The sequence below is a fragment of the Aedes aegypti genome, unplaced genomic scaffold (assembly GCF_002204515.2).
Source record: "Aedes aegypti strain LVP_AGWG unplaced genomic scaffold, AaegL5.0 Primary Assembly AGWG_AaegL5_hic_scaff_1995_PBJ_arrow, whole genome shotgun sequence".
Classification (NCBI taxonomy): Eukaryota; Metazoa; Arthropoda; class Insecta; order Diptera; family Culicidae; genus Aedes; species Aedes aegypti.
Genome location: NW_018735483.1, coordinates 29,301 through 55,673, shown reverse-complemented (window position 1 = coordinate 55,673; position 26,373 = coordinate 29,301). Strand labels below are relative to the sequence as shown.

The 26,373-nt window shown below is 35.0% G+C and overlaps 1 protein-coding gene across 5 annotated transcripts in view; it reads left to right on the top strand.

Moving 5' to 3' along the window:
• Positions 1–21,898, top strand: part of LOC110680907 (CREB-regulated transcription coactivator 1-like) — a 67,321-nt gene extending 45,423 nt beyond the window's left edge. For 2 of the 5 annotated variants that reach the window (XM_021856692.1, XM_021856693.1), the window contains exons 3-12: positions 568–672; positions 13,908–14,022; positions 14,088–14,251; positions 14,327–14,511; positions 14,580–14,736; positions 14,816–15,100; positions 20,795–20,842; positions 21,313–21,503; positions 21,567–21,697; positions 21,889–21,898. In XM_021856692.1, the coding sequence (XP_021712384.1) occupies positions 568–672; positions 13,908–14,022; positions 14,088–14,251; positions 14,327–14,511; positions 14,580–14,736; positions 14,816–15,100; positions 20,795–20,842; positions 21,313–21,393 (1,140 nt within the window). In that variant the 3' untranslated portion in view covers positions 21,394–21,503; positions 21,567–21,697; positions 21,889–21,898. The remainder of the gene's footprint in view (positions 1–567; positions 673–13,907; positions 14,023–14,087; positions 14,252–14,326; positions 14,512–14,579; positions 14,737–14,815; positions 15,101–20,794; positions 20,843–21,312; positions 21,504–21,566; positions 21,698–21,888) is intronic. The other 3 variants (XM_021856696.1, XM_021856695.1, XM_021856694.1) reach the window with 2 other exon arrangements.
• The last annotated feature ends 4,475 nt before the right edge of the window (positions 21,899–26,373 follow it).

Genomic DNA, 26,373 nt, shown 5'->3' with positions numbered 1-26,373 from the left:
CCTGGACAGCGAAGTTGTGTCAGAATATACTATAATATCAAAAAATTTCATTCACTATCAAAAACAATGAAAATAACGCCTGTGGATGCTATAGTCACGTTCAAATAATTTTCCGCATTTTTTTATGGGCCATACTGTACTGTCAGAATTGATTAGTCACTCCCTTGTCGGTGATAATTAAACCTGGTTGAATAGTCCTTTATAGCTCATTATATCTGCCTTGAATATTAATTATTACTTACTAACCATCTATGCTAATGCGAATCCGATATCTTCTCCTCTCGGCGGAAGAGGCAGTCAAATATAGGCGTGTGTACAAAGAGGTGGCTGCGTTATCATTCATATATGCGCTATTATCAATTGGTCGGCATTCAAATTCAAATTTCTCATCGAATCAGTTGATAAAATATTTGTTTCCATTCCGACTCGGTCGGTTCATCCTGTTTCGAACATTCCATCACACTCATCATTCCGTCATATCCGTTCCGACGGTGCGATTTTATGATCTTCCGCTGTTAATCATTGAACCATCCTTTTTTTTCTTTGCTATTATTGTGGTGCTTCCAGGTTTCGAGGAGCGTCAATCTTGCCCCAACGCTCGGAGCTCTGGGCGCTTTTCGAGGCGGTTCGCTGCCCAATGTCAACAACGATAACGATAACTTTCAGGAAAAGGTTCGCCCTGTGTGGCGTTTGATGTTTCGATGTTTATTTTTTGGTTCTTATATAGCTGAAATTCTCACTAGGAAATTTCGATTTGGTTGATAATTGTTGTTATTGTTGTTGTGTACTATAAATTTAGTTTTAAGTAGAGTTTACATTGAACACTTTCTGCGATCGATGTTGTTTGCTATATAATACAATAACGGACACAACATTGACCATTCACTGATCGTGCATCATCAATATCACTGATAGTTATTGATTGTTGTTTGATATTGAATTTAAGTATTCCAGTATAGTAATGAAGTAATAAACATAGTAACGAATAAAGTGACATAATTATTACCTAATTTCAAGATGATAAAAAGTATTATTACTTATGCTAATTGAAACAATGTCCTTTTGTTCGTTATTATTTTATTTCTCATAATGATCTTTGGTTTAGTCTGTAACTTTGGATGTTCTTCAATCTAAAATTGCAGACTGAACATAAAGTTTTCTCAATTTAATGTTTACTTCAAATACATACATTCTCGCATAACTTTTAATCTCGCCCTAAAAGCCATTGGTAACCGAGGGGTGTAGCTCGTCGTTTTTAAGCAAGTGAATGGACCAATATGGAAACTATCACCACTGGGAGATAGAGGAGGATCTTCTCTTCATCGTAGCATTGTAAAATAACGTGTAAATTCATTCGTATACTCAGTAGCAACAAGCTACACACTTGGTTACCGATGGCCTTAAGGGCGTTTACCTAAATTATGCGAAATTTGTAACGATTGTATATGTTTTATAGTACCAAATAGGTATCTTCGACATTTTTTTAAAAACATATATTTTCTTATGGAATGGAACATAGAAAATGTTTGGAAGTACATTGAGCAATTCTCGCTGAAACCAGGCCGCCATCGGCACCCATCGTTAGATTCCAATTTTATGTCTCTGATCGCTAGCTTTCGATAAAACTTAAGGGTGGTCCTTTTTGTTTTCCTCAAATTGGTGGACCCCTCGTACGTCAGCTAGCTAAACAGTTTGCAAAAAAGCCCATTTTTTTGATAAATCTTGGGTATTTCTTCACGTGATATGTCTCATATTTCCCTTGGAAACACATACCAAACTTAATGGCATCGTATAGAGAAAGGATATAGCTTCCATTTGAAGTTAAAAAAAATCCGGCGGCCATTTTGAATTTGGCCGCCATCTGAATTTTGTTAGAAAAAATCGTTTTTTCACCATTAGCGCACCGCTCGTTTTGCATTCTGAGATCACCATCAGAAAGCTGAGGAAAATTGCGTAAGATAGGCTACAGAAACTAGGTGTGCAATGGTATTTACCCTATAAATGAACCGATTTTCTAAAACATGTTCCACGATTTTGACGTATATGGCGAGTGCAATCAATGCAAACATCATTTTGGTACACAAAGATACAAGTTTTCAATAGTTGGTGTATTTTTCGAGTCAGATGAAGAATAGGAGTATTATTTTGAGTGAAAAAATCTGGCGGCCATCTTGGATTTTGACGCCATCTTGGTTTTAAGTAGTAGAATGAGTTTTCACCTTGATAACACTCAACATGTTGAATTTTAATGCCACCGTTACACTTACTATTCTTCTTGTTCTTCTTTTCCTGACGTTACGTCCCCTACTGGAATAGAGCCAGCCCCTAAGCTTCAAAAATAAATTAACAAGTAGAATTTTTTAAACGCTTATTTGCCACCTGAATGATTGTTCTGCATATCTGCGAGTTGAAAAATAGCATTAATTCTTCATTTATTTGGTCTAAAACCATTGATAGAAATGAACAATCTGTTGAACTGCTAAAATTAGATAAGAAATAAAGAATCTGTTTGTTTTTTAACGGAGATCTTAATTAATTAAACATGAAGAGCGCTGAGATGGTAAAAAATCATTCTACTGCTAAAAAATAAAATGGCGTCGAAAATCCAAGATGGCCACCAGATTTTCCAAATTCAAAATGATTCCACCTGAGTTTCGGCATTACGTCCACATTAGAACAAAGCCTGCTTCTCACCTTTCAATTTCGCTATTTTCAACATGCATGTTGGGTGTTAGTAAAAACAATACTTATGATTCAGAAAGTCAAGGATTTTTTGCTTTAAAATTTAAGATTTCCATTCTAAATTAATGCACTTTTGGAAATGTTTTACGTTAAAACTACAGATATTACCACAAAACTTACTAATGTCCCAACGCACAATTTATAAACTTCATTCGATGACAAAAAAAGCATATGGTAAAAAAAAAAAGTTTATTTCAATCAATGTTTTTGGACCGGTTTTTATTCATTAAATTTATTTATTCATAATAACTGAATTCAAAGATACTGTCGAAGAAATATTCTGTTATTAAAAATCGTATTATAAAAGAAAATTCCTATTTAATAACCTGTATTTATAACTAATAAAGCTGAGTATCAGGCTCGGTTCCACTAGGACGTAACGTCAGGAAAATGAAGAATAATAAGAAGAAGAAGAGTATACGTAACCTTGTTTTTATTGGTAACCTCTAAATTCGACATGCTGAGTGCTATCAAGGTGAAAAATTCATTCTACTAGTCAAAATCAAGATGGCGTCAAAATCCAAGATGGCCGCCAGATTTTATCACTCTAAATAATACTCCTATTCTTCATCTGACTCGAAAAATACACCAACTATTGAAAACTTGTATCTTTGTTGTACAAAAAATGATGTTTGCAATTGATTGCACTCGCCATATACGTCAAAATCGTGGAACCATGTTTTAGAAAATCGTTCATTTCATAGGGTAAATACCATTGCCACACCTAGTTTCTGTAGCCTATCTTACGCAATTTTTCCTCAGCTTTTCTGATGGTGATCTCAGAATTCAAAACGAGCGGTGCGCTAATGGTAAAAAAAAACGATTTTTCTAACAAAACTCAAGATGGCGGCCAAATTCACAATGGCCGCCGGATTTTTTTTAACTTCAAATGAAAGCTATATCCTTTCTCTATACGATGCCATTAAGTTTGGTATGTGTTCCAAGGGAAATATGAGAACATATCACGTGAAGAAATACCCAAGATTTATAAAAAAATGGGCTTTTTTGCAAACTGTTTAGCTAGCTGACGTACGAGGGGTCCACCAATTTGAGAAAACAACAAGGACCACCCTTAAGTTTTATCGAAAGCTAGCGATCAGTGACATAAAATTGGAATTCTAACGATGGGTGCCGATGGCGGCCTGGTTTCAGCCGAGAATTGCTCATTACAAGCGAATAAAATGATGTTTTTATAGAAATTGATCAGTGGTCTTATTACTCTGTCCGTCATTGTATATTGGTGTGCTTGAAGCAGGAACTTGTACATATGAAAGCTACGCATCTTGAACCCCTCTACCAGCAGCTTCAATTTGTACAACAACAAAATATTCAAAATGGAATAACTTTTTGTTTTTCCAGAGATTTGCACCATTTTTCACAAGCTTCCAAAAAAACTCTTCTAGTTTTAGAATATCTGGATCCGAAGATATTTTAAAAATTTCTTAGGGTACCGACGCGTAGCCCATAACCCCGAATAAATATCATCAGACATTTGTATTGAGAATGTGGTCCCCCCCAGGAACATTGAAATATCTTCAAAACCAGATCATCAATGATCAATATCGACACGGATTTTTAAACTAGAAGAGTTTTGAGAACTTGTGAAAAAAATAGTGCAAAATTTTCGAGAAACAAGCAAATTGCGATTTGATTTATTTTGTCGTAAAAAAATTGAGCTGCCAGTAGAGGGGTTAAATCAGCTTCGCTGTAAATATAAAGTTGGGAATAAAATATAGACAGAAGTGTTTTCAGAAGTGATGATACACCCAACACCAAGGCCTATTACAAAATTTATATAATATCGTTGCTAATACAGTAAATGCAAAGTTTTCTTACAGAAAATGTAAGATTTCAAAACAAATACTGTATAAAAACTTAAAATTCTGTTTTTGCAACGATATTATACAATATTTGTAAGGTTTTCATGCAAAATTATGTTATAATCTTGCAGTAACTGGCTTGGGTGTCAGGAATTTTTGAATTGTATATGTATAGTATGCTATTTTTTTGTTTTGTAAATGTTGCAAGTCATCACACTTCGAACCCCAACTTAAATTCGCAAGTGTTCATTTCGTTTGTAGGTTTACACATTATTCTCGAAATCTCGAATCGCCGCCACAACAACAACATTATCCTTTTCGATGGTATTGTCTCTGATAGCAAGAAACTCGAAAATATTTTTTTGAAGTTGACTTAAAACGGTATTTTTAGGCATTATTCTAACCCGTAAATATTCAGTGTAACAGTTGGTTGGTTGACCGATACAAATTATCAATTACAGTGTGATCCATCCGGGTTATCCGGAAAAAGCGAGAAAAATCAGGGAAATACAAATGACACACACCGGGGAAAATATGTATTCTAAACATTAAGAATGCCGGTTTGTTTTAATTCCAAGGGCAACATTAGAAATTTTTGCAGGAGGTGCATGACTGTCTTGTCAACTCATTGATATCCATTGAATCCAAATTTCTAACTGAATCTTTTGCTGGGATCTTAACGGGAATCGATCCGATAATTGACCCAGTTACTTGAAAGTTTTTTTTTTTCTCAGGGATCACTGAAAAGTCTATGCGTAGATAAATAACTAAACAAGGTTTATAGTGGGATTCTCGAAAAAATGTTTGCCTGATTTGCTAGATGTTTTTAGTAGATTCTTAAAGGTTAGCAACAATCTGAGCCAAAAAAAATTGGATTTTTCGGAAATCTAATGAAGTCCTGGATTTATTAATAATTCCGTTCGCGGATTTCTTAGGTTATTGTTGGTATGTACTGATTCTTGTTGAAGCTTTATCTGGACTAGTTTGGCTAGCCCTTTATCTATGACAATGTTCTTATGGGGCCCTGATGCGGTTTAGTATGGATTTTTTTGCAGATTTACAGCGGATTATTTCCAATCAGCCAGAAAATTTTCTTGTGAGATTATTTATGAATTTATGACAAAATCTTTGATGAATAAATAAATAGCGAGGTCCTTTAGGTATTTTGGGCCGATTTTTGTTAAATTACCGATGAGATTCTTAGCAATTTGATAGGTTGCTTGGAAGATACAATTTTGAATTAATGTTAAACATTTTAACCAGCTTCATAAGTGAAACAATACAATGTTTTTTGAAGGTATCGTTCCTGTTTAAAAAGTTCTTGGAACCAACGTGATGTTGGCTCTATCACATACCTTCAAAAACATTATTAGGCATTTGCCTTTTGTGGAAATATAGTCTAAACTAAAGCTGTTAAATGTCATGAATATCACGTGACTTTGACAATTGAATATAAGCTAATATCATCCTTCTCCGTGGAAAAAGTCATCGGGAAATGTTTCTCCCCGGTGACTTTTCCTGAATTACTATCAGTTGGCAATATTTGCCGATACGATATTTCGTATAGGAGGGTGCTAAAAGCTTTTTTAAAATTTTCTAAAATTTTTGACATTTAAACAGCACTGGTCTAAACTAAATTCAGATACACACAGCCAAATCTCTTCCAAACTTAACTTCCTATAAATTATAGAGAGTGGACGATATATTGAATATTTCAACAAATAGTTGTAAAGCATTGATTTTCGACCTACAATAATTCTGTACCAATTTCCGGATTTCCATACAAAACAGGCCAAAATCAAAAATTAGTGCTGGGTCAAAAATTAGAGCATTTCCCCTAGTTTATATCTTTTTGTCCAAAAATCTTTCGAAATTCAAACCGTTATGAGCTCACAGTAGGATGCAAAAATACTTGGGCACTTCCATGATTCCCTTTGGCATGGGGGGTTTTTCTCGACCGAATTGTCTGAAACTTTGCAATATGAAAGCAATTCAATGCGACTCATATTATCATTATGGCCAAATATGAGCTCAGTAGCTTTCAAAACACCCCCACTGCACAGTGGTTTAAAACCCAAAAAACACGATCATCAGCTCTTTCAGTAACAAAAAGTGAAAATATTGCCATACTATATTCGGCAAAGTTACTGCATATGTTAAGTAGCAACTTTTGACATTCACAAATTTTAGATTAATTTACTTATAAGTGATATAAATTTTTTTTTTTCTCTGTTTGTCATTAAAATCAACTGGTATTTTGAACAAAGTTGTTGGAATTGTTAAATGAAAAAAAGTTGTCGAAGACATTTTAACTCTATCTATTAAAATAAAGGATTTATAGCGCTTTTCATATAAAAACCACTTCAAAAGTACAAATACTCACTTAACTTTTTTCGGAGCGATTTTAATGGCTTACAATGTTCTAGGACTATGTATATATTTTCAAAATACAAAACTTTGCTGGATATACCAAGACAATATCTTCATTTTTTCTATGAGTTATAAGAATTTTATTGTGGAAAATTCACCTTTTTTACACTAAAATATCTCGAAAAGTTGCAAACAAAATTACATGCATTAGAACGACCAACATCTCTACTATATTTTCCTGGTGGACTCATCCATGTCTTCGCGTGTCTTTGGCACTTTTCTGCCACTTGAAAAATTGAATATTTTTACTAAGTATTGATTACTAAGTATTGATTATGCATATCTGAGCACTATTTATAACTACTTATAACTATTCATAACCACGCACAATTGAGATAACTATCTTTGAAAGCTTTAAGTTTAAAGTTTTCTAACGTAAAGTTATTATTTTGTTCATCTTAATAGTTTATTTGTTACATTTGTACACTGGAAAAAATCTTTGGTAAATATTACAATTATAGCTGACTATGCCCATTCCTTAAACTACCATGGTATTTCAGAACAATTTACTACGTCAATAGTGAACTGATATATTTGACATAAATAATTTCATCAATCTGATTTCGACTACAGACATGGTAAAATGAAGCGCATTTCTGGTCCGATGAAAATTGCCGTTGCGAGCGCTCAAGTGATCTCCCCTAAAATGGTAGTTATTACCGCACAAATTTTTTACGTGTTAATGTGTATTATACAATGGGCGAAACAAATTCATTTTATTCAATTAATTATTCTTATCTAAATAGAAACATGTACTAAATAGAAACATCCATATTTGATTCACTCAGTTCCCTCCTTACCTGAATAATCAAGTTTCTGCATGTACGCTTTATTCGATACTAATAGTTGAGAAAACTTCAATGTAACTTTCCATAAGCTCGTCACCACTAGATCCGACGACTCAAGCATGCGATTAAGAAGATAAACTCTTGCATTTCAGAGAAGTTTCAGTCAGAGAAGTTTAGGTGGATGATTTTACTATACTTTACTATCTTTTAAATTTTGACCGTCTGATTGATGTCTTATATGAGCATTAAAGGAAAGTTCAGTGGCCCTGAAATACGTCATTTTGTAATATCAAAATCCTGATAAAAGGATATTAATTGTGTCGCTTCAATGCTTGCTTTAAATTATAACCTTTTTAAAAAGTAGGAGGACAAATAAGTGGACTTGTTTATTGAAAAAGAATGTTAGTGGAACTACTCCATAGAAACTAAACAGTGGAAATGGTTCCACATCGTAACAAAATATTAATAGATAGTAGATAACTTTTTCTTCAAATTTCTGGTATTTCAGTATTGACATCATCTCAATTATGCGTAGTTATAAATGGTTATAAATAGTTCTCAAATACGCATAATCAATACTTATAAGTTAAAATATTCAATTTTTCATGTGGCAGAAAAGTAGCAAAGACACGCGAAGACACGGATGAGTCCACCAGGAAAACATAGTAGAGATGTTGGTCTTTCTAATACATGTAATTTTGTTTGCAACTTTTTGCAACTTTTCGAGATATTTTAGTGTAAAAAAGGTGAATTTTCCACAATAAAATGCTCATAACTCATAGAAAAAATGAAGATATTGTCTCGGTATATTCAGCAAAGTTTTGTATTTTGAAAATATATACATAGTCCTAGAACATTGTAAGCCATTAAAATCGCTCCGAAAAAAGTTAAGTGAGTATTTGTACTTTTGAAGTGGTTGTTATATGAAAATCGCTATAAATCCTTTATTTTAATAGATAGAGTTAAAATGTCTTCGACAACTTTTCTTCATTTAACAATTCCAACAACTTTGTTCAAGATACCAGTTGATTTTAATGACAAACAAAGAAAATAAAAATTGTATGTCACTCATGAGTAAATTAATCTAAAATTTGTGCATGGCAAAAGTTGCTGCTTAACATATGCAGAAACTTTGCCGAATATAGTATGGCAATATTTTCACTCTTTTGTTACTGAAAAAGCTGATGATCGTGTTTTTTGGGTTTTAAACCACTGTGCACTGCCGAAGTGAATCAAAAATACTAAGAATAGGATCCGGCTCCCTATTTTATGAATTTAATTAAAAATAGTTCATAAATAAGTTAGATTAAGTCCTCAAACTTTGCCCATTATGTATGAAAACAAAAACCAAAATATCAAGCTGCAGGATCATTTTGTCATCCATTTTTTAAATCTTTTTACCATCCGGGAATAATCCGGGAATTTCAAAACCGATTTTCAATGGACGCCCTGCAGTTTGGACTTTTTTAGATTAGATAAAGGTTACTGAAACACCATTGCAGAACCCCAAGGAAATTTTTGAAAGAAATTTTACTATTAACTACTGAATAAATGTTCTCGGAAGAATTTCTGTTAACATTTCTGAAGTAATCCTTTACAAAGTAAATCACGAAGCAACAGTTAGTTGATTTTTTGAAGAATCAACTCCTAATCATATCTAAAGATAAATCTCAGATATTATCAATGAATTACCAGAGTAATAATTAAGTTTCTTTGTTCATCTTTTGAGAAACTTCTTAAACTAACTTTAAAGACATTGCTGCGGGAAATTTAAAAATAATTCTAAGTATGAATTTTTCTTTGAAAAAAAAAATCTAGGGCAATGAAGATGTATTTCGTGGAATAATCCACACAAATAATACTGATGTAAATCGCACATATTCTAGAGTTTCCTCCAGAGATTCCCCACATGTTCTCTAAAAATTGGTTCACAAATTCCTTGAGGAAGAACTGCAGCGTCTTTCCCAGGAATTCATTCGGAATTTCCTCCAGGCATTATTCAAGGGACATTAAATATAGTTCCTTCATGAAATTCCTCAAAAGTTCAACGCCAACACTCCTAAAATTCTTCCAGAATTTCCTTTAGAGATTCTTCTTCAGTTGTCACCCTAGGAAAGCATCTAAAGATTCTAGCAGAAATTATTTTAGGTAAACCAATTAAATGTTCATCAATGACAAAAATCGTTAAGATTTTTTCTTGGATATCTAGAAAACTTTGCTTCAGGTCTGCGTACCTCTGTACCTATTTAAATAGAGATCAGTTAAAAATATTTTCTCCGAAATTCGATCATCAAAATTTATAAAAGAACTTCTTCAGCCAATTCGACAGGATTTTTTTTACTGGTTTGTTCTGTAATTATTACATTGATTTCTCTAAGAGATGTCCTAGATGTTCCTACAGAAATTTTTCTAATAAATTCAGGAATTTCGTCCATATATTTCTCTCGAGATTATTTCTGAACAAGTTGCTTAAGGGATTTTTAGGAAATTCCGATTGATCTTACAAAATGTTTTGCAAAGTTTCGTTTGGTGATTTTTTCAAAGAATTCAAAGAATCCTCCAAGACTTCTCCAGAATCCAAGAAAATAAAATGTTTTTGATCAACTTTTGCGAACTTGCCTAGGAAGTTTCTGAAGTAATACTTAAAAGGAACTTTAGAAGCAGTCCTTGTTGTAACCATGGTGAAAACTCTGTAGAAATCCCGAAAGTTTTAGAGGAAGTTATGACAATTTTGGAGGATTCACGAAATTTTCTCGATAAATGGCAGGAGAAACAAATTCTGGATAAATCTTTAGGAATTACTCAAGAATTACCTGTCAGAATCAAGATGAAATTCAGGAACAAAATCTTGGATGAATTCCTAAAAAAATTCTGTCAATAAATTCACACCATAGAAATAAATATTGTGAGCTCCCCAGGAAAGCTGTTTTAGTGTATGTTTTACACGTTAAATACTGTTGTTTACCACCTTGATATGAATAAACAGGTGTTGCGTAGAAACCTATTCCTAATTTTGATGGGCTCACCTTTGATTTCATCCCACACAGCGATCTAGTTGTTCTTAAACTGTTGTATGGCATCCTCAACATCCTTCTTTGTGGAAATTGGTTGGTTTTCTGTACTGACTTAATCGTCATCCTCGTTGTTGGGGATTTTTTTTTATTTCCGTACGGGTTTGGGTCTCAGATTTTCATGAAACTTTTTCCACAGGCAGGGCTCATCAATAGGGTCGCCTATTTTCCCGGAAAACTCAGTTGGAAATTTTTTGTTTTCCCCTGACACTACTTACTTTGAAAAATCATAACTCAAGAACGAAGCATCGTAGAAACAAAGTTTTTTTTTATGAAAATGAAAGCAAATTTTCTCAGGAATAAAAAAAAATTAACTGGAAAAAGTTTTCCACAAAATGTTCCATCGTTGAGTAAATTCGTAAAGAAAAGCCGGAAAAACCATTTGGAGCATAGTTTCCTCGTGGAAAATTTTCAAAAAAATATTTTTGAGAAGATATTTTTATAAACTTTAATTGCTGAAATTTTTGAAATGGTATTTTTTTCGTTTTTGAGTTATGGCCAATTTTGTAAAAAATGTGCAAATCATAACTCAAGAAAGAAGCATCGAAGAAACAAAGTTTTTTTTATGAAAATGAAAGCAAATTTTCTCAGGAAAACTATGTTCCAATTAGTGGAAAACTTTCATATTCGTCAATTTGTGCTCGAAAACAGCACCGGAACGCGAATTCACTGAGCCAATATTGTTTATGAATCGGATGCGCCGCTCTCACTGATTGGAAGTGATGTCAGTTTTTATGTTTGAAATTTAAATTGTTTGGATATTCATACACTTGCTACAACCACGTATTTTACATTTTCATAATACTCAAAAGCTGTACAATGTCACAAGTGTTGTAAAACATTTTTATGCGTAAGAAAAAGAATGTACGATGCAATTTAAAAAAAAAAATGAAAATGAAAATAAGATATTATACAGTACAATTGCTGTAGAATTCAAATGCATACTGATAGCAACTTTCTTCGTCCGTGAGTAGCGAGAGAAGAGAGGAGAAAACGGCCAAAAAAGTAAACAACACACGCATGGTGTGAAAAATGCTTATAATTTTGGTCAAAAACATGTTTTTACTACTAAATGAAATAAATTGTGATTTTGAGCTTTTATGAAGTTGTTGATGATTTCATATCGACAATAATACGTTTGTATGAAACGTGTGCTAGTAATACTGCCTACATAATTCTGTGGGTGGAGGTATACATGGAACATGATGATTTATTTTTGGCCGACGCACGTAACATTGTGATCCGCCTTGTTGGGTGGCTCGAGGGGGTGCTTTAGCGGGTGGCTTGAGTGGGTGGCAACATTATGTTTACGTGCTCAATGAACTTTCACCTTAAGCTTGGTTCTAAGTATCCACAAAGCTGTCAAATGAAATTAATAAGAGATTTAAAATTTTAGTTAACGGTATTCTGTGATGCATTACAGATATACAGATGGCAATATGGACAAATGTCAAACATTTCTTACAAACTTAATTTAGATTTAGAGTTCGGTAATGTGTTTACGAGATTAAAACTTGGGCTTCGTGGCCGTGCGGTTAGTGTCGTCAGGCAATGAGCGTATCGTGTCATGGGGTGTGGGTTCGATTCCCGCTGCAGCCATTGAAACTTTTCGTCAGGAATGTTTCTCGGCTGTACCATTGGAGCATGCTTGTCCGTTGTCTAGTGTTAAGTTACAGTCTGTGCAGCTAAATGGCTGAAGACGGTGTTGGTAAACGAACCGAGCTTACTCAGCTGCTCTAATTTAATCTCTGTCTCATGCTTTGAATTAGGGTATTTTATACGGTGTCTATAAAACGAAGAATTACAGTCAACTTTCCCTTACTCGATATTCGGTATTTTGGTATCTCGATATCGAGTTAGAGAACCATAGTAAAATTTGTTTTTTTTTCATGGCTAACTCGATGGTCCCTTGGATCGTAATTGCACTGGTTTTGTGTTCTGTAACTCGATACCTCCCTAACTTGAATGGACCATTTCAATATCGTGCTATGGAAAGTTCACTGAAATTAAAAAAATAAGTTTGTCTCAAATAATGGCAATTTATAGAACAAATTTCAAATATTTTTCGTGGCGTGTGAGATGAGACGAGTCGAGTGTGATGAAAATTGAGGACTCACTCCCATTTGATTAACATTAGTCGTCTCACGTCACTCGATGTGAGAGCGACTCGTCTCGAATCACACACCGCGAAGAATAAGCACCAAAATATGTGTAGGAAAACAACTAAAGATTGATCATTTTAGTTTTAACAACAACTGAAATGAGGATCTCCTACGAAACACATCGTGTTAACTAAACATAACTTTTTCATCACAAATATTACTGATCAATGCCTTGTAACGGTCGCCATGTCAAATAAGTTGAATATGTTTAACATTTATTCAATAAAAATTATTAAACATTTTCTACTTATATGACATGGCGACCGTTACAAGGCATTGTTCAGTGATATTTGTGATGAAAATGCCTAAGTAAAAATAGTGCAAAAGTCAAAAACTGAGAAAACAGTTTTTTCCTTTTTAAACCAACAAATCGAATACAACAATAACACACAGCTCTTTTATTCGCCAAATAAAACCGCTGTGTGTTTTAACTTTATTTCTCTTTTGTTGGTTTAAAAAAAGACAACTGCTTTTTCAATTTTGACTTTTGCACCATTTTTACTTGTGCCTTAAGTTGTTTCATAGTTTGTAATAATACCACAGAGCAAACCTATAACAAGGCAATATTTCAATAGATGAATGCCGCCTTGGAGAGCCTAGGAATGCATTGTTCATATTTTTGTAAAGAATATGAACGTCACCTATTTCCTCAATCTGTATAAAAGTAGTGACAGCAGCGATTGTAGATATTTGCACATTGACAATAATGGAATGTTAGACTATTGTTGAACCGCGCCCGAGCACAATTTAGATACTATCGTGTTAGTGTTAAGTCAATGTACGTGTATGCATGTGTAGCTGTAAATTGATATTAGATCACTACGTACTGTGTACTATTGTTACAAAAATGATCAGTCCAAAGCTAACGTTGTTATTCTCTATCTTATCCAATAGGGTGACGAAACAACCACACTCACAGAGCTCAAATCGTACACGCAGCTGGAAAGTGTAAAACACAAAAAGGAGGCTCCCAAATCAAACACACCAAACCACAGCAGGGAATCAAGAGGTATGTATCGATATTACAGAACTAGGAAAGTAATCTTTCTTAACAAAACCTTTATGTTTATTCAGGTCGAACACCCGGGGGTCCAATGCGAAATCGACAGTCCAGTCGGAACCATGACACATCGCCTTACGGTAACAATTCGGTGCACCTGATTCCTCCCATGGAAAACAATTGGCATAGGTCTATCTCGGATTCTGCTATCCACCAGAGCTTATGCCAACAGAATCAGGTAATTATCTACCGAATGCTGCGGTTAATTCAGACTCCTAACCATAATATAATGTTGCTCTCTTTTAAATTGCAGCTAGAGTCTAATCACCTGAATACACACTCACCTTTAACGTTAAGTCCAACAGTTCAAAGAAAGATTTCAAATGCTCAAAGTATCAACAAAGTTCACCATCATATATCATCAAACCATCTCGAGAACTCCGTGCACGACATTCGGTCTCGATCATCGACGTGTGTCGCGAGGTTACCAGGAATTAAGTATGGCCCAAAGACCCCCATTCAAACAGAGAATTCTCATTCCCATGTCACACCTTCTTGTATTTCAGCATTTATCCCTCACAAAACCACACAGACGCCATTCAAATCCCCATCCCAAGTAATACGGGTTCGCTGCCGGATTTGACGTCAGTCGGATACCCCATGTACCCGTCACCGTTGGATCAGGAGTATGACCATAATGTGCACAGCGGTAGTTATTGTCCAGTGAGTATTCGTGGAGTCAAGTCACGCACCGGACGTGATCGCGAAGTTTGCTAATTCTGATCTTCTTCTCGATGTGCAGAGTCCCCTTGGAACGTCTCCATCGTCGTTATCACCCACATCGGCTATGCCTAACCATCATCCCCATCCCCGGCCGAACAACTTCAACGGTGGTGGAGGCGGAGGAGGGGGAGGCGGAAGCTATCCAATTCCTACCAGCAGTCATCCCAACAGTGGCAACGTCAGTCCCAGCAGCAACAACAACAACACCAGTACGACTAACCTTAATAACGCTACCAATAACAGCAGTAGTACTACTAACCATAACAGTGTTAAGAACAGCAACAAGAAGCCGAAATCTAGTCAGGTAAGTGGTTGGCGATGCACTGCCTTTTATAAGTTTGATTTATTGCTGCAAGTGAGTTACTGTAGCTGCTTAAGAATTGCATATTGGTTAGTTTGACGAAGTGATTCGCAGAGTCCGGGACTAATACGCTACGGATCGATGCGATCATTTTATTAGCCGTTTTCGAGCGTTGAAAGCATGCATGAAGTTTGTTGTGTTGGTAGAATTCGTGTGATTTTAAAACGATACTAAACATGTCTTCGTACTACAGGTCGGACTCGATTATCCGGAGTATCGATTTTTTTCACTCCGGATAATCGAATCCTCCAGATAATCGAATCACTAAAAGAAAAATTAAAATCTGCGATAAAAGAAGTTTTTTTCGTTACTTGATTTATTTAATGCAGTGGCATAGCCAGAAATTATTTCTAGAAACATAAGGGGTCCTGAGAAGAAAAACAAATTTTTTGACCAGCATACACAAAAAAAACTTTTTCGAACCCCGCTCTTCCTATATACCGTCAAACGGGGTGACTTGCAACACTTTTCAACTTCAATCAACCAAAACCATGATCTAAACATCATATAAAAATATGAATTCCTTTTAGAACTTTTAATGGCCGGCCCACCTACAGAATGGGATGACAGAAGATTGAATCGAATTATTTTGCCATATCAAAAGTCATCAAAAAGGTGAATTTTTTTAAATGTCCTTATGCGGGGTGACTTGCAACACTCAATGCTAATTTACTTTTTGCCAACAAAATGTTGGTATTTTTTATTTGTCACACTTGTTAAGTATTGTTATTCATGTATTTAAAGCATTGGAAACAGTACAACAGCATTTTGAATAACTTTTTGTAAGAAAATAATTGAGCTACTTTTGTATGGGAAAAATATGTGTTAAATCATCAAGGTCGAATACCTTAACTGAATAATATTTTTAATGAGTGTTTGTTGCTGATTGATGAATTATTACTCTTTTGATTATAAAGTAGACCTAACACAAAAGTTTTTCACTTTTATAAAACTCCAAATTGCTTGGAAATAAAGTGTTGCAAGTCACCCCGCATAGGTACATTTTTATTAAAAATACTGTTATTAAAAACTTGTTGCTACAATTTCGTAAAATAAAATTCGTCATATTATTAGTTATTAGTTATAGAAACACCAGGTAGAGTATTACTTTTGTATATTAAATCTATCCCATGTTTTTAAGTCACGATTTCGAACCTTCATCAAGCATCAGTTTCAAGTAAGTTTAATGAATCATGTTTAATGTATAAAAATATTTATGATAACAGCTTTAATCGTGACTCTTACTTGAATTGTAAGTCAAACGTATTGAAGCACGGATTTGAAACGAATTTTCTTTTGAAATTTGTATTTTATAGCGAAATTCAGTTGTAAGTTACAATGTGTTGCAAGTCACCCCGCCGTTGCAAGTCACCCCGTTTGACGGTACCTGAATAGCATTTGAACCAGCGTAACATTTATAACATTTGTATTGAATTGAGCTTGGAGTCTCAAAGAGAAATTTCTGAGCCACTTTACTCTATTTAGCGTCTGCACATATTTTTATGTTGATTTCGCAACGCCTGAAATGTAATCACGCCTTCTTCAGTTGAAAAATCCTGCTGTCATAAACATTCATGATGAGATTGGAATTCTAATCTTAACCCAATGCTTATGAAAATGCATATGGGACAAATATGCATGTTTTGGCAATGCATTCTACTGGATACCTCCATTTTCAAAAATAATTACTTGTCTATGCACTACACAAGGGTTGTACTCCATGGTACTATTTTTCGAATTTTTGAACCATCCATCCCGCACGATGTGCTAAAACACACATATTATCGAACTTGCATGAACATCCGATCTTTTTTTTATTATAGTTAGCCTTGATAATCAATGAAAAATTGCGAATATCAAGAAATCTTTCATCTGCAAAAAATTGAAAAAAAAATTAACCTATGCCCATTTATGGGATCATAGAAAGGTGATAAAGCTACACTAATTTTGATTAATTTCAATGGTTTGAAGATTAGTTTGACATACCATGAACATTAGTAAATGATCAGACGCGGGCCCATGGGCTGGACGTTTAATTGATGTGGAGGTTGAATTTATGCTCAATTTGAAACGCCTGATGATTATTAATATTTAAGTTAAGTATATTATTTTTTTAGTGTTTACTGCCCATACTCGCAAAACAGTCCCATTTATATAGGAAATCCCATATAATATGGGACTGTTATGCGAGTATGGGCAGTTTATGCCGTTGATATTCATCAAAATCAGAGGCGACTCGTAACCTCAGTTTTTACTTGTTCTACGCACCCAAAAATTCCTTTTTCGACAAATTGAGATCATAAAGCAAGTAGTAAATGACTGGAATCATCTTTTCTAGCAAATCTTCACTTGATCGATGTAAATTGGTTGCATAAAGTCAAGAATTTCTATTCGTGGAACAGGTAGATTTGAGGTTAGGATCAAAATCAGTGCAACTTCATTATTCTTTCATAAACCCATATACAAAAAAGAACAAAAATACAAAAATCGACTTTGTATGCCAAATGAAATTTTGCAATTCAACAATATTTTATTGACTACAACTCTAAATGTTATTTACCTACTCCATTAATTACTATTAACTTGGATAGATCGTGATCCTTGGTCAAGCACTCTCTCCCCAAGAAACCCTGTGGCCTAATTGAGTACGTCACCGTGGCAATCCATACAAACAGCCTTCCCTTATCTATAAACTTCTACAATTCTTCATTACACCACGAATTTTGATAGATCATACACAAGCAAGACAAAGACAAGAAGTAAAGCTATCTCTTTCGTGCCAAGGTACAATCTGTCAAAATGACCTGAGTATAGTCAAACTTAGTAAGGTTATGTATTTGGCGTAATGAAGAATATAGTTGTTGTGGAAGCGATGTGAATTTGATAGGCAAACAGTTTCAACACTAAATAAATCGCACTCGCTCTGCGCGCGTTTGTAGTATAAATAAGATGGATGGACATCGGTTATGAGAAGGGTCTGCGTGAACTGTTGGGATTTAAATTTGAAACTTGTAACCTTCTGAGTTATTGGGTCAATAAGTAGCTCAGTAGCTCAGCAAGACTCGTGGTTTTGAATCCTACCTGAACGCGTGTATTTTTTCATGATTTCACTCATCATTTACCCATCTTTACCACGCGTAGTGAGTTAATTAATTAAAAAAACATGCGGATTGGATTACCAAACAGTTCTATATATGTGTCAATATACAATACGACATTAGAGATGGCCTTACATTTAAGGGTGAAATATGCGTATCTTTCAAAGGATACAAATACTAGTTGGAATTAAACGGTGTTGTATCAAATCCCATTTTTAATTGATTTAAAACCCAATTATAACGTTAATAACTAGAGGAATTCAGAGATATTCTCGGTAGTTTAAGCAGACTACGTTATTATTTTATAATTTTCCCGGACATACGCTTACAAATTACGTGTCTGTTTGTTTATATTTATGTGCTGCTCAATCCTATCGATTCGCACCAACAGATCATTTATTATCATTTTGGAAACGTTTTTACAAGCCTTCGAACATCTCATGTCAGTGTGAATATTGTCGGAAGCCTCGTTCTCTTCAGCAGCCTTCCCCATAAGAACTGCTGGTAAACCTGTTCGGCAACTCCAAATCTGCCGTATTTTGAGGCGTACCGTAAAACGGGGTAACTTTGATAGTTTTTTCGAAGAAAACTTGAATATTTATGCATGCTTTTTCAAAGAAATTTAATTCATATTTTTAAAACAAGTACTGGTATCCTAACTATCGATTCCAGTTGATAGATTTCCAAAAGATTTATTCTTAATGGATATATAATTTTTCATACAGTATTGGACAAAACATTTGCAACTTTTTCGATTTTCCATACAAAATGACTAACTTTGATAAACTATAGCTCAGTCATTTATGGGCCGATTTGAATGAAATTTTCACAGAATATCTGACATAACTTGAATTTTAACATATATTTTTGAGTGATTTTTCCAATCACAAGTTGAAAAGCAGTAACGGTTTGACTAAAGTGAATATTTTGACGATTTTTTATAATTGACATAATTAAACATATTGAAGGAATAGCTTCATGGTATCTTCTGCAAAGTTGTAGATTTTGACGAGATGAATAAGTTTGCTGAAGACAGTTTTTGTTTAGGGCTATCAGATTTTGAGATAAAAAGATTTGAATTTTTCGTCGAAAATTACACTTTAGTCAAATCGTTATTACTTATAAACTCGTGATTGGAAAAAATATTCAAAATATATGTTAAAATCCAAGTTATATCTGATGTTCTGTGAAAGTTTCATTCGAATCGGTCCATAAATAACTGAGATCTAGCTTACCAAAGTTGGTCATTTTGTATGGAAAATCAAAAAAGTTGCAAATGTTTTGTCCAATACTGTATAATCGAAAGTCGGTTATCTGTTTTGGGGTAACTTTGATAATGGAGCATCACTCGAACAAAATTGAATGAATTACAGAACATTTGTAGGGCGTTGCATATCTTTAGACGTTTAACGCTATATGGAAATTTCTAACTTCGATTACAAAAATGGCCCCAGTTTGTAAAAATAGTATTCGCTAAGAGTTTGAGACCGAATTTGAGTTCTACTATAACTAGGCTGTCAAGTATAAGTGACGAATTCATTATGACTTCATCAAATAGTGATCGTAGAACAGATTGTTTGAGAGTATTTCAAAATTGCTAAAATCCTATAAATTTTCCATATTTACATATAAATCCTCAAATGTACTTGATTCCAACGGAAATAGCATTAACATGAAGTGTCATACTAATACTCTTTACTTTTGCATTCATTTTGCTTAACAGATTAATAGGAACTTTGTTATTTCGTTAAGTATGTTGAAAGTCTCGCATTATCAAAGTTACCCGCATTATCAAAGTTACCCCGTTTTACGGTATTTATTTCAATTTAAGACTTAAGACTGTCAAAATTGTTTGTACAGTCTCGGAAATCACGTCAAGGAGAAGCTGATACTACAGTTAACTCTCCCCTACTCGATATTCCGTATCTCGATATCGAGTTAGAGAACCATAGTAAAAGTTGATTTTCATGGCTAACTCGATGGTCCCTTGGATCGCAGTTGCACTGGATTTGTGTTCTGTAACTCGATACCTCGTTAACTCGATGGTCCCTTCGATATCGAGTAAGGGAGACATGACTGTACAAGACATCATCTGAATATTTTCATTGGTGTGCTTTAATAGAAAAACACTGTAAATTTGGCGTTTTGATTTAGATTGATGATAATAGACGAATGGTGCCGAAACCATAAACTAACCTACTTTGCACTCTCGTGAGCCATAAAAACGTTTTTGAAGAAGAAAATTGCCGTATACCTTTCGTCCGTACCGGACGTAAAGTGTACCGGAAAATGATACGTCACCCTGAAATTGTTGCTCCCAATTGCATATCCTTTAAATCACTAACAAACCAAAATTCATGCAAGTCTTCAACCCGCTTCGTTGACCATAGTTGTTTATACCACTAAGAATGTTTGATGTTCCTACTTTTACCTAGCTATTTTATCACCAAAGTTTGTTTTTAATTTCAGTTCTTGCTTGCAGGCTTGTTTCATTTGATGTGCTAGATTATTTACATTCTTCATCATTAATTTTTTGCAGCCTTTTTTATCTGTACCAGATAGCAATAGATTTACGTTTATGTCAAAGGTATATAATTTTATTTTTTATTTTATTTTATTTTAATTACTCTAAGCATCGAACCGACCTTCCCGTTGGTTCGGAATATCATGTATCTCACTAGCTCCACTTTACCCATTGCAACACGCGTCTGTTTTATTTGATTGATTCTATCATTAAACTCGAGCAAATTGCATTCTTGTAAATAAAGCATCTTGTATGCCGCTAGTAAGCACTTTTACTTTGATGTTTTTTCTATTGTAACAATTGAATCGATGTGTAGTATAATAAATAATGCAGCCGTGTGTTTTGTGCAGCTGATAATGGAAAGTAATTCGTTCTAGCGAGTTGGCACTGAAGAAAAGTCTTCTGTAAAAGACAACCGAAAGGAGATCCTTAGAACGATTACTTTCTATGCTCATTGCATTTGCGCTCCCTCCCACTAGGATAGACCGATTTGTAAGCTTGAATTATTAATGTGATTTTGAACTGAACCTTAGGGTACCAACAACAGTTACGATGCGAGCCAATCGCCTCAACCGCAGCAGCAACAGGCCAGCAGCAGCGAATACCAACCCTAGACCAGATTAGTTACGATAATTTTAGTCAATTAAACGACGGAATGTCGTCGCCGAATCATCAGAACTCACCCGAAAACATTATTTATGGATCTCACGGGAACATTTCACCGGTACGCAATGGTGGAGACAGTAATGTGAAGAAAGTCGATTGTAACGTATTATTCTAATTTCAGCATATGATGCTAGACTACCGAAATCGGCCAAGTCCTGGTTCCAGTCCTGGTTTGGTGCTCGCGAATAACCTCGACTCGAACTCTAGTGCACCCTGCAGTCCTGTGTCCCATAGTATAGGGAGTAATAATGGGTGAGTATTGTGCACAATGTGATTCTTGATTTGAAACTAAATAGCTCGATTTTATCAACAAAGTATTGACTGAACTATTGCTACTAAAATCTTGTGAATTCTCAATCTAAACAACTTCAACTGTCTAGTTGAATAGATACAGAAAAGCCTCAATACTATGTTCTTATCCCTCTTTATTTTTTACATTCTAGACAATCTTATGAAAAGTATCCATCGAATGATGTGTATGTTCAAAACACCCTGCCACAACACCTGGAACATATAACTTTGGTAAGTACAATTACCCACAGAGAAAGGGCTCCGTTACACACATTTTCTGTTCTGCTTCCCTTTGAACATCCAATTAGAAACTACTCCACCCAAATATTCGATAAATTAACATTGTCCCTGTAACCACGGCTATGTTCTTTAGTTTGAAATTCTGTATATAAAATATACCATTTCCCTCATCAAAATCGAAACCTCAACTCTATTAGAAACTATCATCTGTTATGTTTCTGTCTATCTAAATTATTTAAAATTTTCCTGTTTTTTCTTCAGTATATATGAGTTGTTAACAATTTTTCCTTTTTTTCTAAACTGAATATAACAAATGATACAATGTTCCCAGCAATAATGTAATTTCTATTTTACTAATGATGATTCAATTCACCTTCCAACCGACCACCCACTAAAACTATTACCATCACCAACCAAAAAAACCATCACCGTCTTGGTTCGTTCGCTCATCACTAATCATCCGTCGTGTATGCCGTGAATTGAATTGCCCAAAACACAAAAAAAAAACCGACCACACACACAAACTTGCCAAAACTCCAAAAACTTACCGAATCACGCACACAACCGTAAAATGTGTGCACTTCCGGCCAAAACTGATTCCGTGTGTGCCTGTTTCAAAGGACTGGACTACTTTGGTTCAAAGTCTTGTCGAGTCGGGATGTACATTAACCGCCCAAGTTCAGGTTGATACCAATATCTTTCTAAAAGTACTATTTCTCTTTTTTGAAACTCTTTTCTCTTTTCTATTTTTCTTACACTAATGCCCATGCCGTTTCCGTTTTGTTTCATGTCATCGTTTCTGTTCTTTGAAGGCGTAATGTTTGATATTCTATTTCACATTTGAATGAGTTGTGTTTTTCTCCTCTATTCGGAACGGTCTTGCAAAAAGTGTCATCCATTGAATTTGCCTGCTTTGCTCTCTCGATACCATCGCATCTGTTTCGTAGACTATTTGATTTCAGCGTACTCAATGCAGCATGCAGTTTGTATTCTTCGCAGTAGTAGATTTATCTTGACACTATCGTATTCATGCCAATAGTTATTCAAATTACTTATTGTTTTATTAATATCTACCGTTGCATACATTTGTCTCATCACGCTAACCCATTCAGCAATATTTTGCTGAAATTTGTCGAGCTGAAATGTTCAGCAAACCAAATTGCTGAAAATCGGTTAAAATACTGAAATTCAGTAATTTCTATGCTTACAATCGGCAGATTTTGCTGATAAATTATGCAAAATTCTACTAAGAAAGGTAAAATTTCTGCGAAGCAATTGCTGTATTTACGTTGCGTTGCGTGGTACAGCAAAGCAATTGCTGTATTTGGCGAAAAAAAACTTTGAACTCCACTGCCTGAATTTTCAAAATGCCTATACAATAGATTCCCGTAACATGCTTATACAAATCAAATGCGTATAATTATTTGGCCTTCTAAATAACTTTCTATGTCTATTAAGAACAGTCATGCTGAAAATGCCTGGGTTCAATTACCGGCAAGACATAGAATCTTTTCGCTTTAGAAATTTCGGGGCATAAAGTATCATTGCTCCTGCCTCAGGTTGAGCAATAGTAACTATTGAAAAAGCTCATTTGTTAACTATGCTGAGAAGCTGGCTATGTCCCAATAATGAGCACTGTTAATTTAAAATATTCAAAATGTTCTGCACATACGCCCAACACCAATTATGATCAATGTTGCTAGGCAAACTGCAAGGTAGATTCTTTTGGCAATGTAAAATAAGTGCCATTAAATTTTACAACAACTTTGCAGCCATCATTTAAACTTATTTCAAATATGTATACCTAATTCCCGTTACTTTTTGAAGGCATATAGAATGCTTTCCAATTGGCTTGATATTGATATGATAAAAAATCTATTGCTTCTATTACTTATCGACTGTGATTGATATCTACTGTTCTGGGCTTACTCCGTTTGGCATACATGGAAATGGAACAACAGTCTATTGGACCGTTCATAAGGTCTCGCTATTAGGGGGTCTAGAATGGTCAATATTTGTGTGACGTACTTATGGATGATGACGGACTTCTGACCATACTAATGGATCTCTATGTCAGATACCGTTTAGCTTATCAGTCGTTTCACATATTAGCCGTGTAGTATAATAAAAAAAAACATCACATTGATAAAACTTCTACCATGAAGCAAAAATTATTATAATCTGTTCTGTTTTGTGAACAAGAACTTTAATAATTATTTGGATACGTTTCTTATTATCAGAATTAGAATTTTCTGTAAAGAAACTGAACATTTTGTTTTATTTCGGCTTCGTATTTATACGTATTGGTATCACATGCATTTACACTACTCCGCATTTAGCTCGTGGTAGTTCAATATAAATCCGTTGGGGTTTCTGCGGATTTACCAAACCAAGAATACTTAACATAATCGTCTGCTCATAATTTCAATTTCAAGCTTCCACAAAACATGGGAAAGCAGTAACGCATACCTAGCTCACGATCGATAGCGTGATTCCCGATTTTGTCCCATTGTTCCATTAGGACTCTGAATAGAGATGATAACCTTGCACCCGTCGGGTTCGGGTCGGGTTTCGCGTTTGAAAACCCGAGACCCGACCATCTCTATTGATGATCAGCAGAATTTGCAAAAAATTTAGCTAGGCAAAATTCAGAAAAATAGTGTATATAATTTACCTTTTTTCTTCAGATTCATTAAAGTGTTGTGTTTTGGAATATGAAATAAAAAAATGTACAACAGAAAGATTTTTGAAACAACAGATGGACAACGGATTAACGAAAGATTTATAATCTTTTCTTTAGAAGTGAATGGGAACGGACCTGGTATAGTGGTTAGAACACGCGCCTCTTGTTCCGAGAAACTGGGATCGAATCCCATTCCCGAGATAGTAACATATGACGTAAAAGTTATAGTGACGACTTCCTTCAGAAGGGAAGTAAAGCCATTGGTCCCGAGATGGACTAGCCCAGGGCTAAAAACTCGTTAATAAAGATAGAAAAAAAAAATGTAGAGGTGAATGAATTACAGTATAATTAAAACCTTCCTAAATAAATAAAGAAAAATCTCCATAAGTTCCCGAATCTTCTTCAGAATTATCCTCAAAATCTTGCAAAATTTCTTACTTTACTTCTAGATTCCCCAGAATTCTGCCAGAAAGCATGTTTGCTTGAGGTATCATTCAAATAAGCGGGGGTTCACGGTATAAGTTTTTGACAGAATTAATGATTTTTTGTGGAATGGAACTGAACTGCGTCAGGTTGATCAGTCAGGTTCATTTCCCCCATGGTTCTTCTATACCTATCTGACACATTTGGTATTATCCGATGGGTCCATCTTATTTTAGTTGAGTAATTCCATTACTTCTATCAACCTCCTTACACGCGTTTCTTTGATACCTCTTTGGTTGAAGCATTGAACATCTTACTTGATGATTAGCCCGATGAGCGTCATCATGGCTATGGCGCAAACCGCTCTTTTTGGAAACCGTTCGATATGCGCTTGCTACCCTTAAGCACATATGCGTGCTTTGTAATCGCTTTCGGCTTCGCTTTTTTCCATGGAATATAACCCTCCGTTCTATAGCTGAGAAAGCTGTATTAGGGTCATACATACAGGACCATAATATTTAAGCACACAGAGCCATAAACACTATGGCAAGTAACTTTTATGTGAAACGACTGTGACTGTCGAAGAAGCGATATTATGCCAAACGAAGTAGACCCTATTGTTCATAAAGTCTGTAATCGTAATACCTTTTCTGATTCTCGTCAATTTATTGAACTTCAATATCCGCTTTGTTGCATTTGATTAGTAGAAGCCATACCATTCATTGTCATTTTTTTGTCACAGTAGCTTTATGTAGTTCTTCTTATTGCTTATAGTCAGAGTAGATATATCAGCTTCGTGGCATTTTTTCAAGTTCTAAATTTTGTATATTTTCTATATGTAGTTTTATTTAACCTTTCTCTCCCTTATTCCTATCTTTCCACGAACAGGGAGACAATTCGTTACCACCGGACTTTGCTACAAGTCAGCTTGTATTCTCAACGGTATTTGATCTACGCGTGATGTTTTCGTTCAAGATCATTAAAACTCTCCTATCTTTTGATTTTCCCCAACAACAGTTTGAAGAATCATACCTGGCACTAATAACGATCTCAACCTAAGGCCGGATCCAACCGCATCAGCAGCAATCGCCCCCCAACAACAGCAGCAACAGCAAACCCAACAACACCGCAGCAGCAACATCAACAGCAGCAACGAACAGCAACAACAACAACAACAGCAGCAGCATACTCACGTACCGCCCCCGTCAGCAATCCGCCACCATCTCAGCTCTGGTAGCTGTGGGCCCCTGCAGAACAGTGTCACCATCAGAGCCCAATGGGCAACCACGGC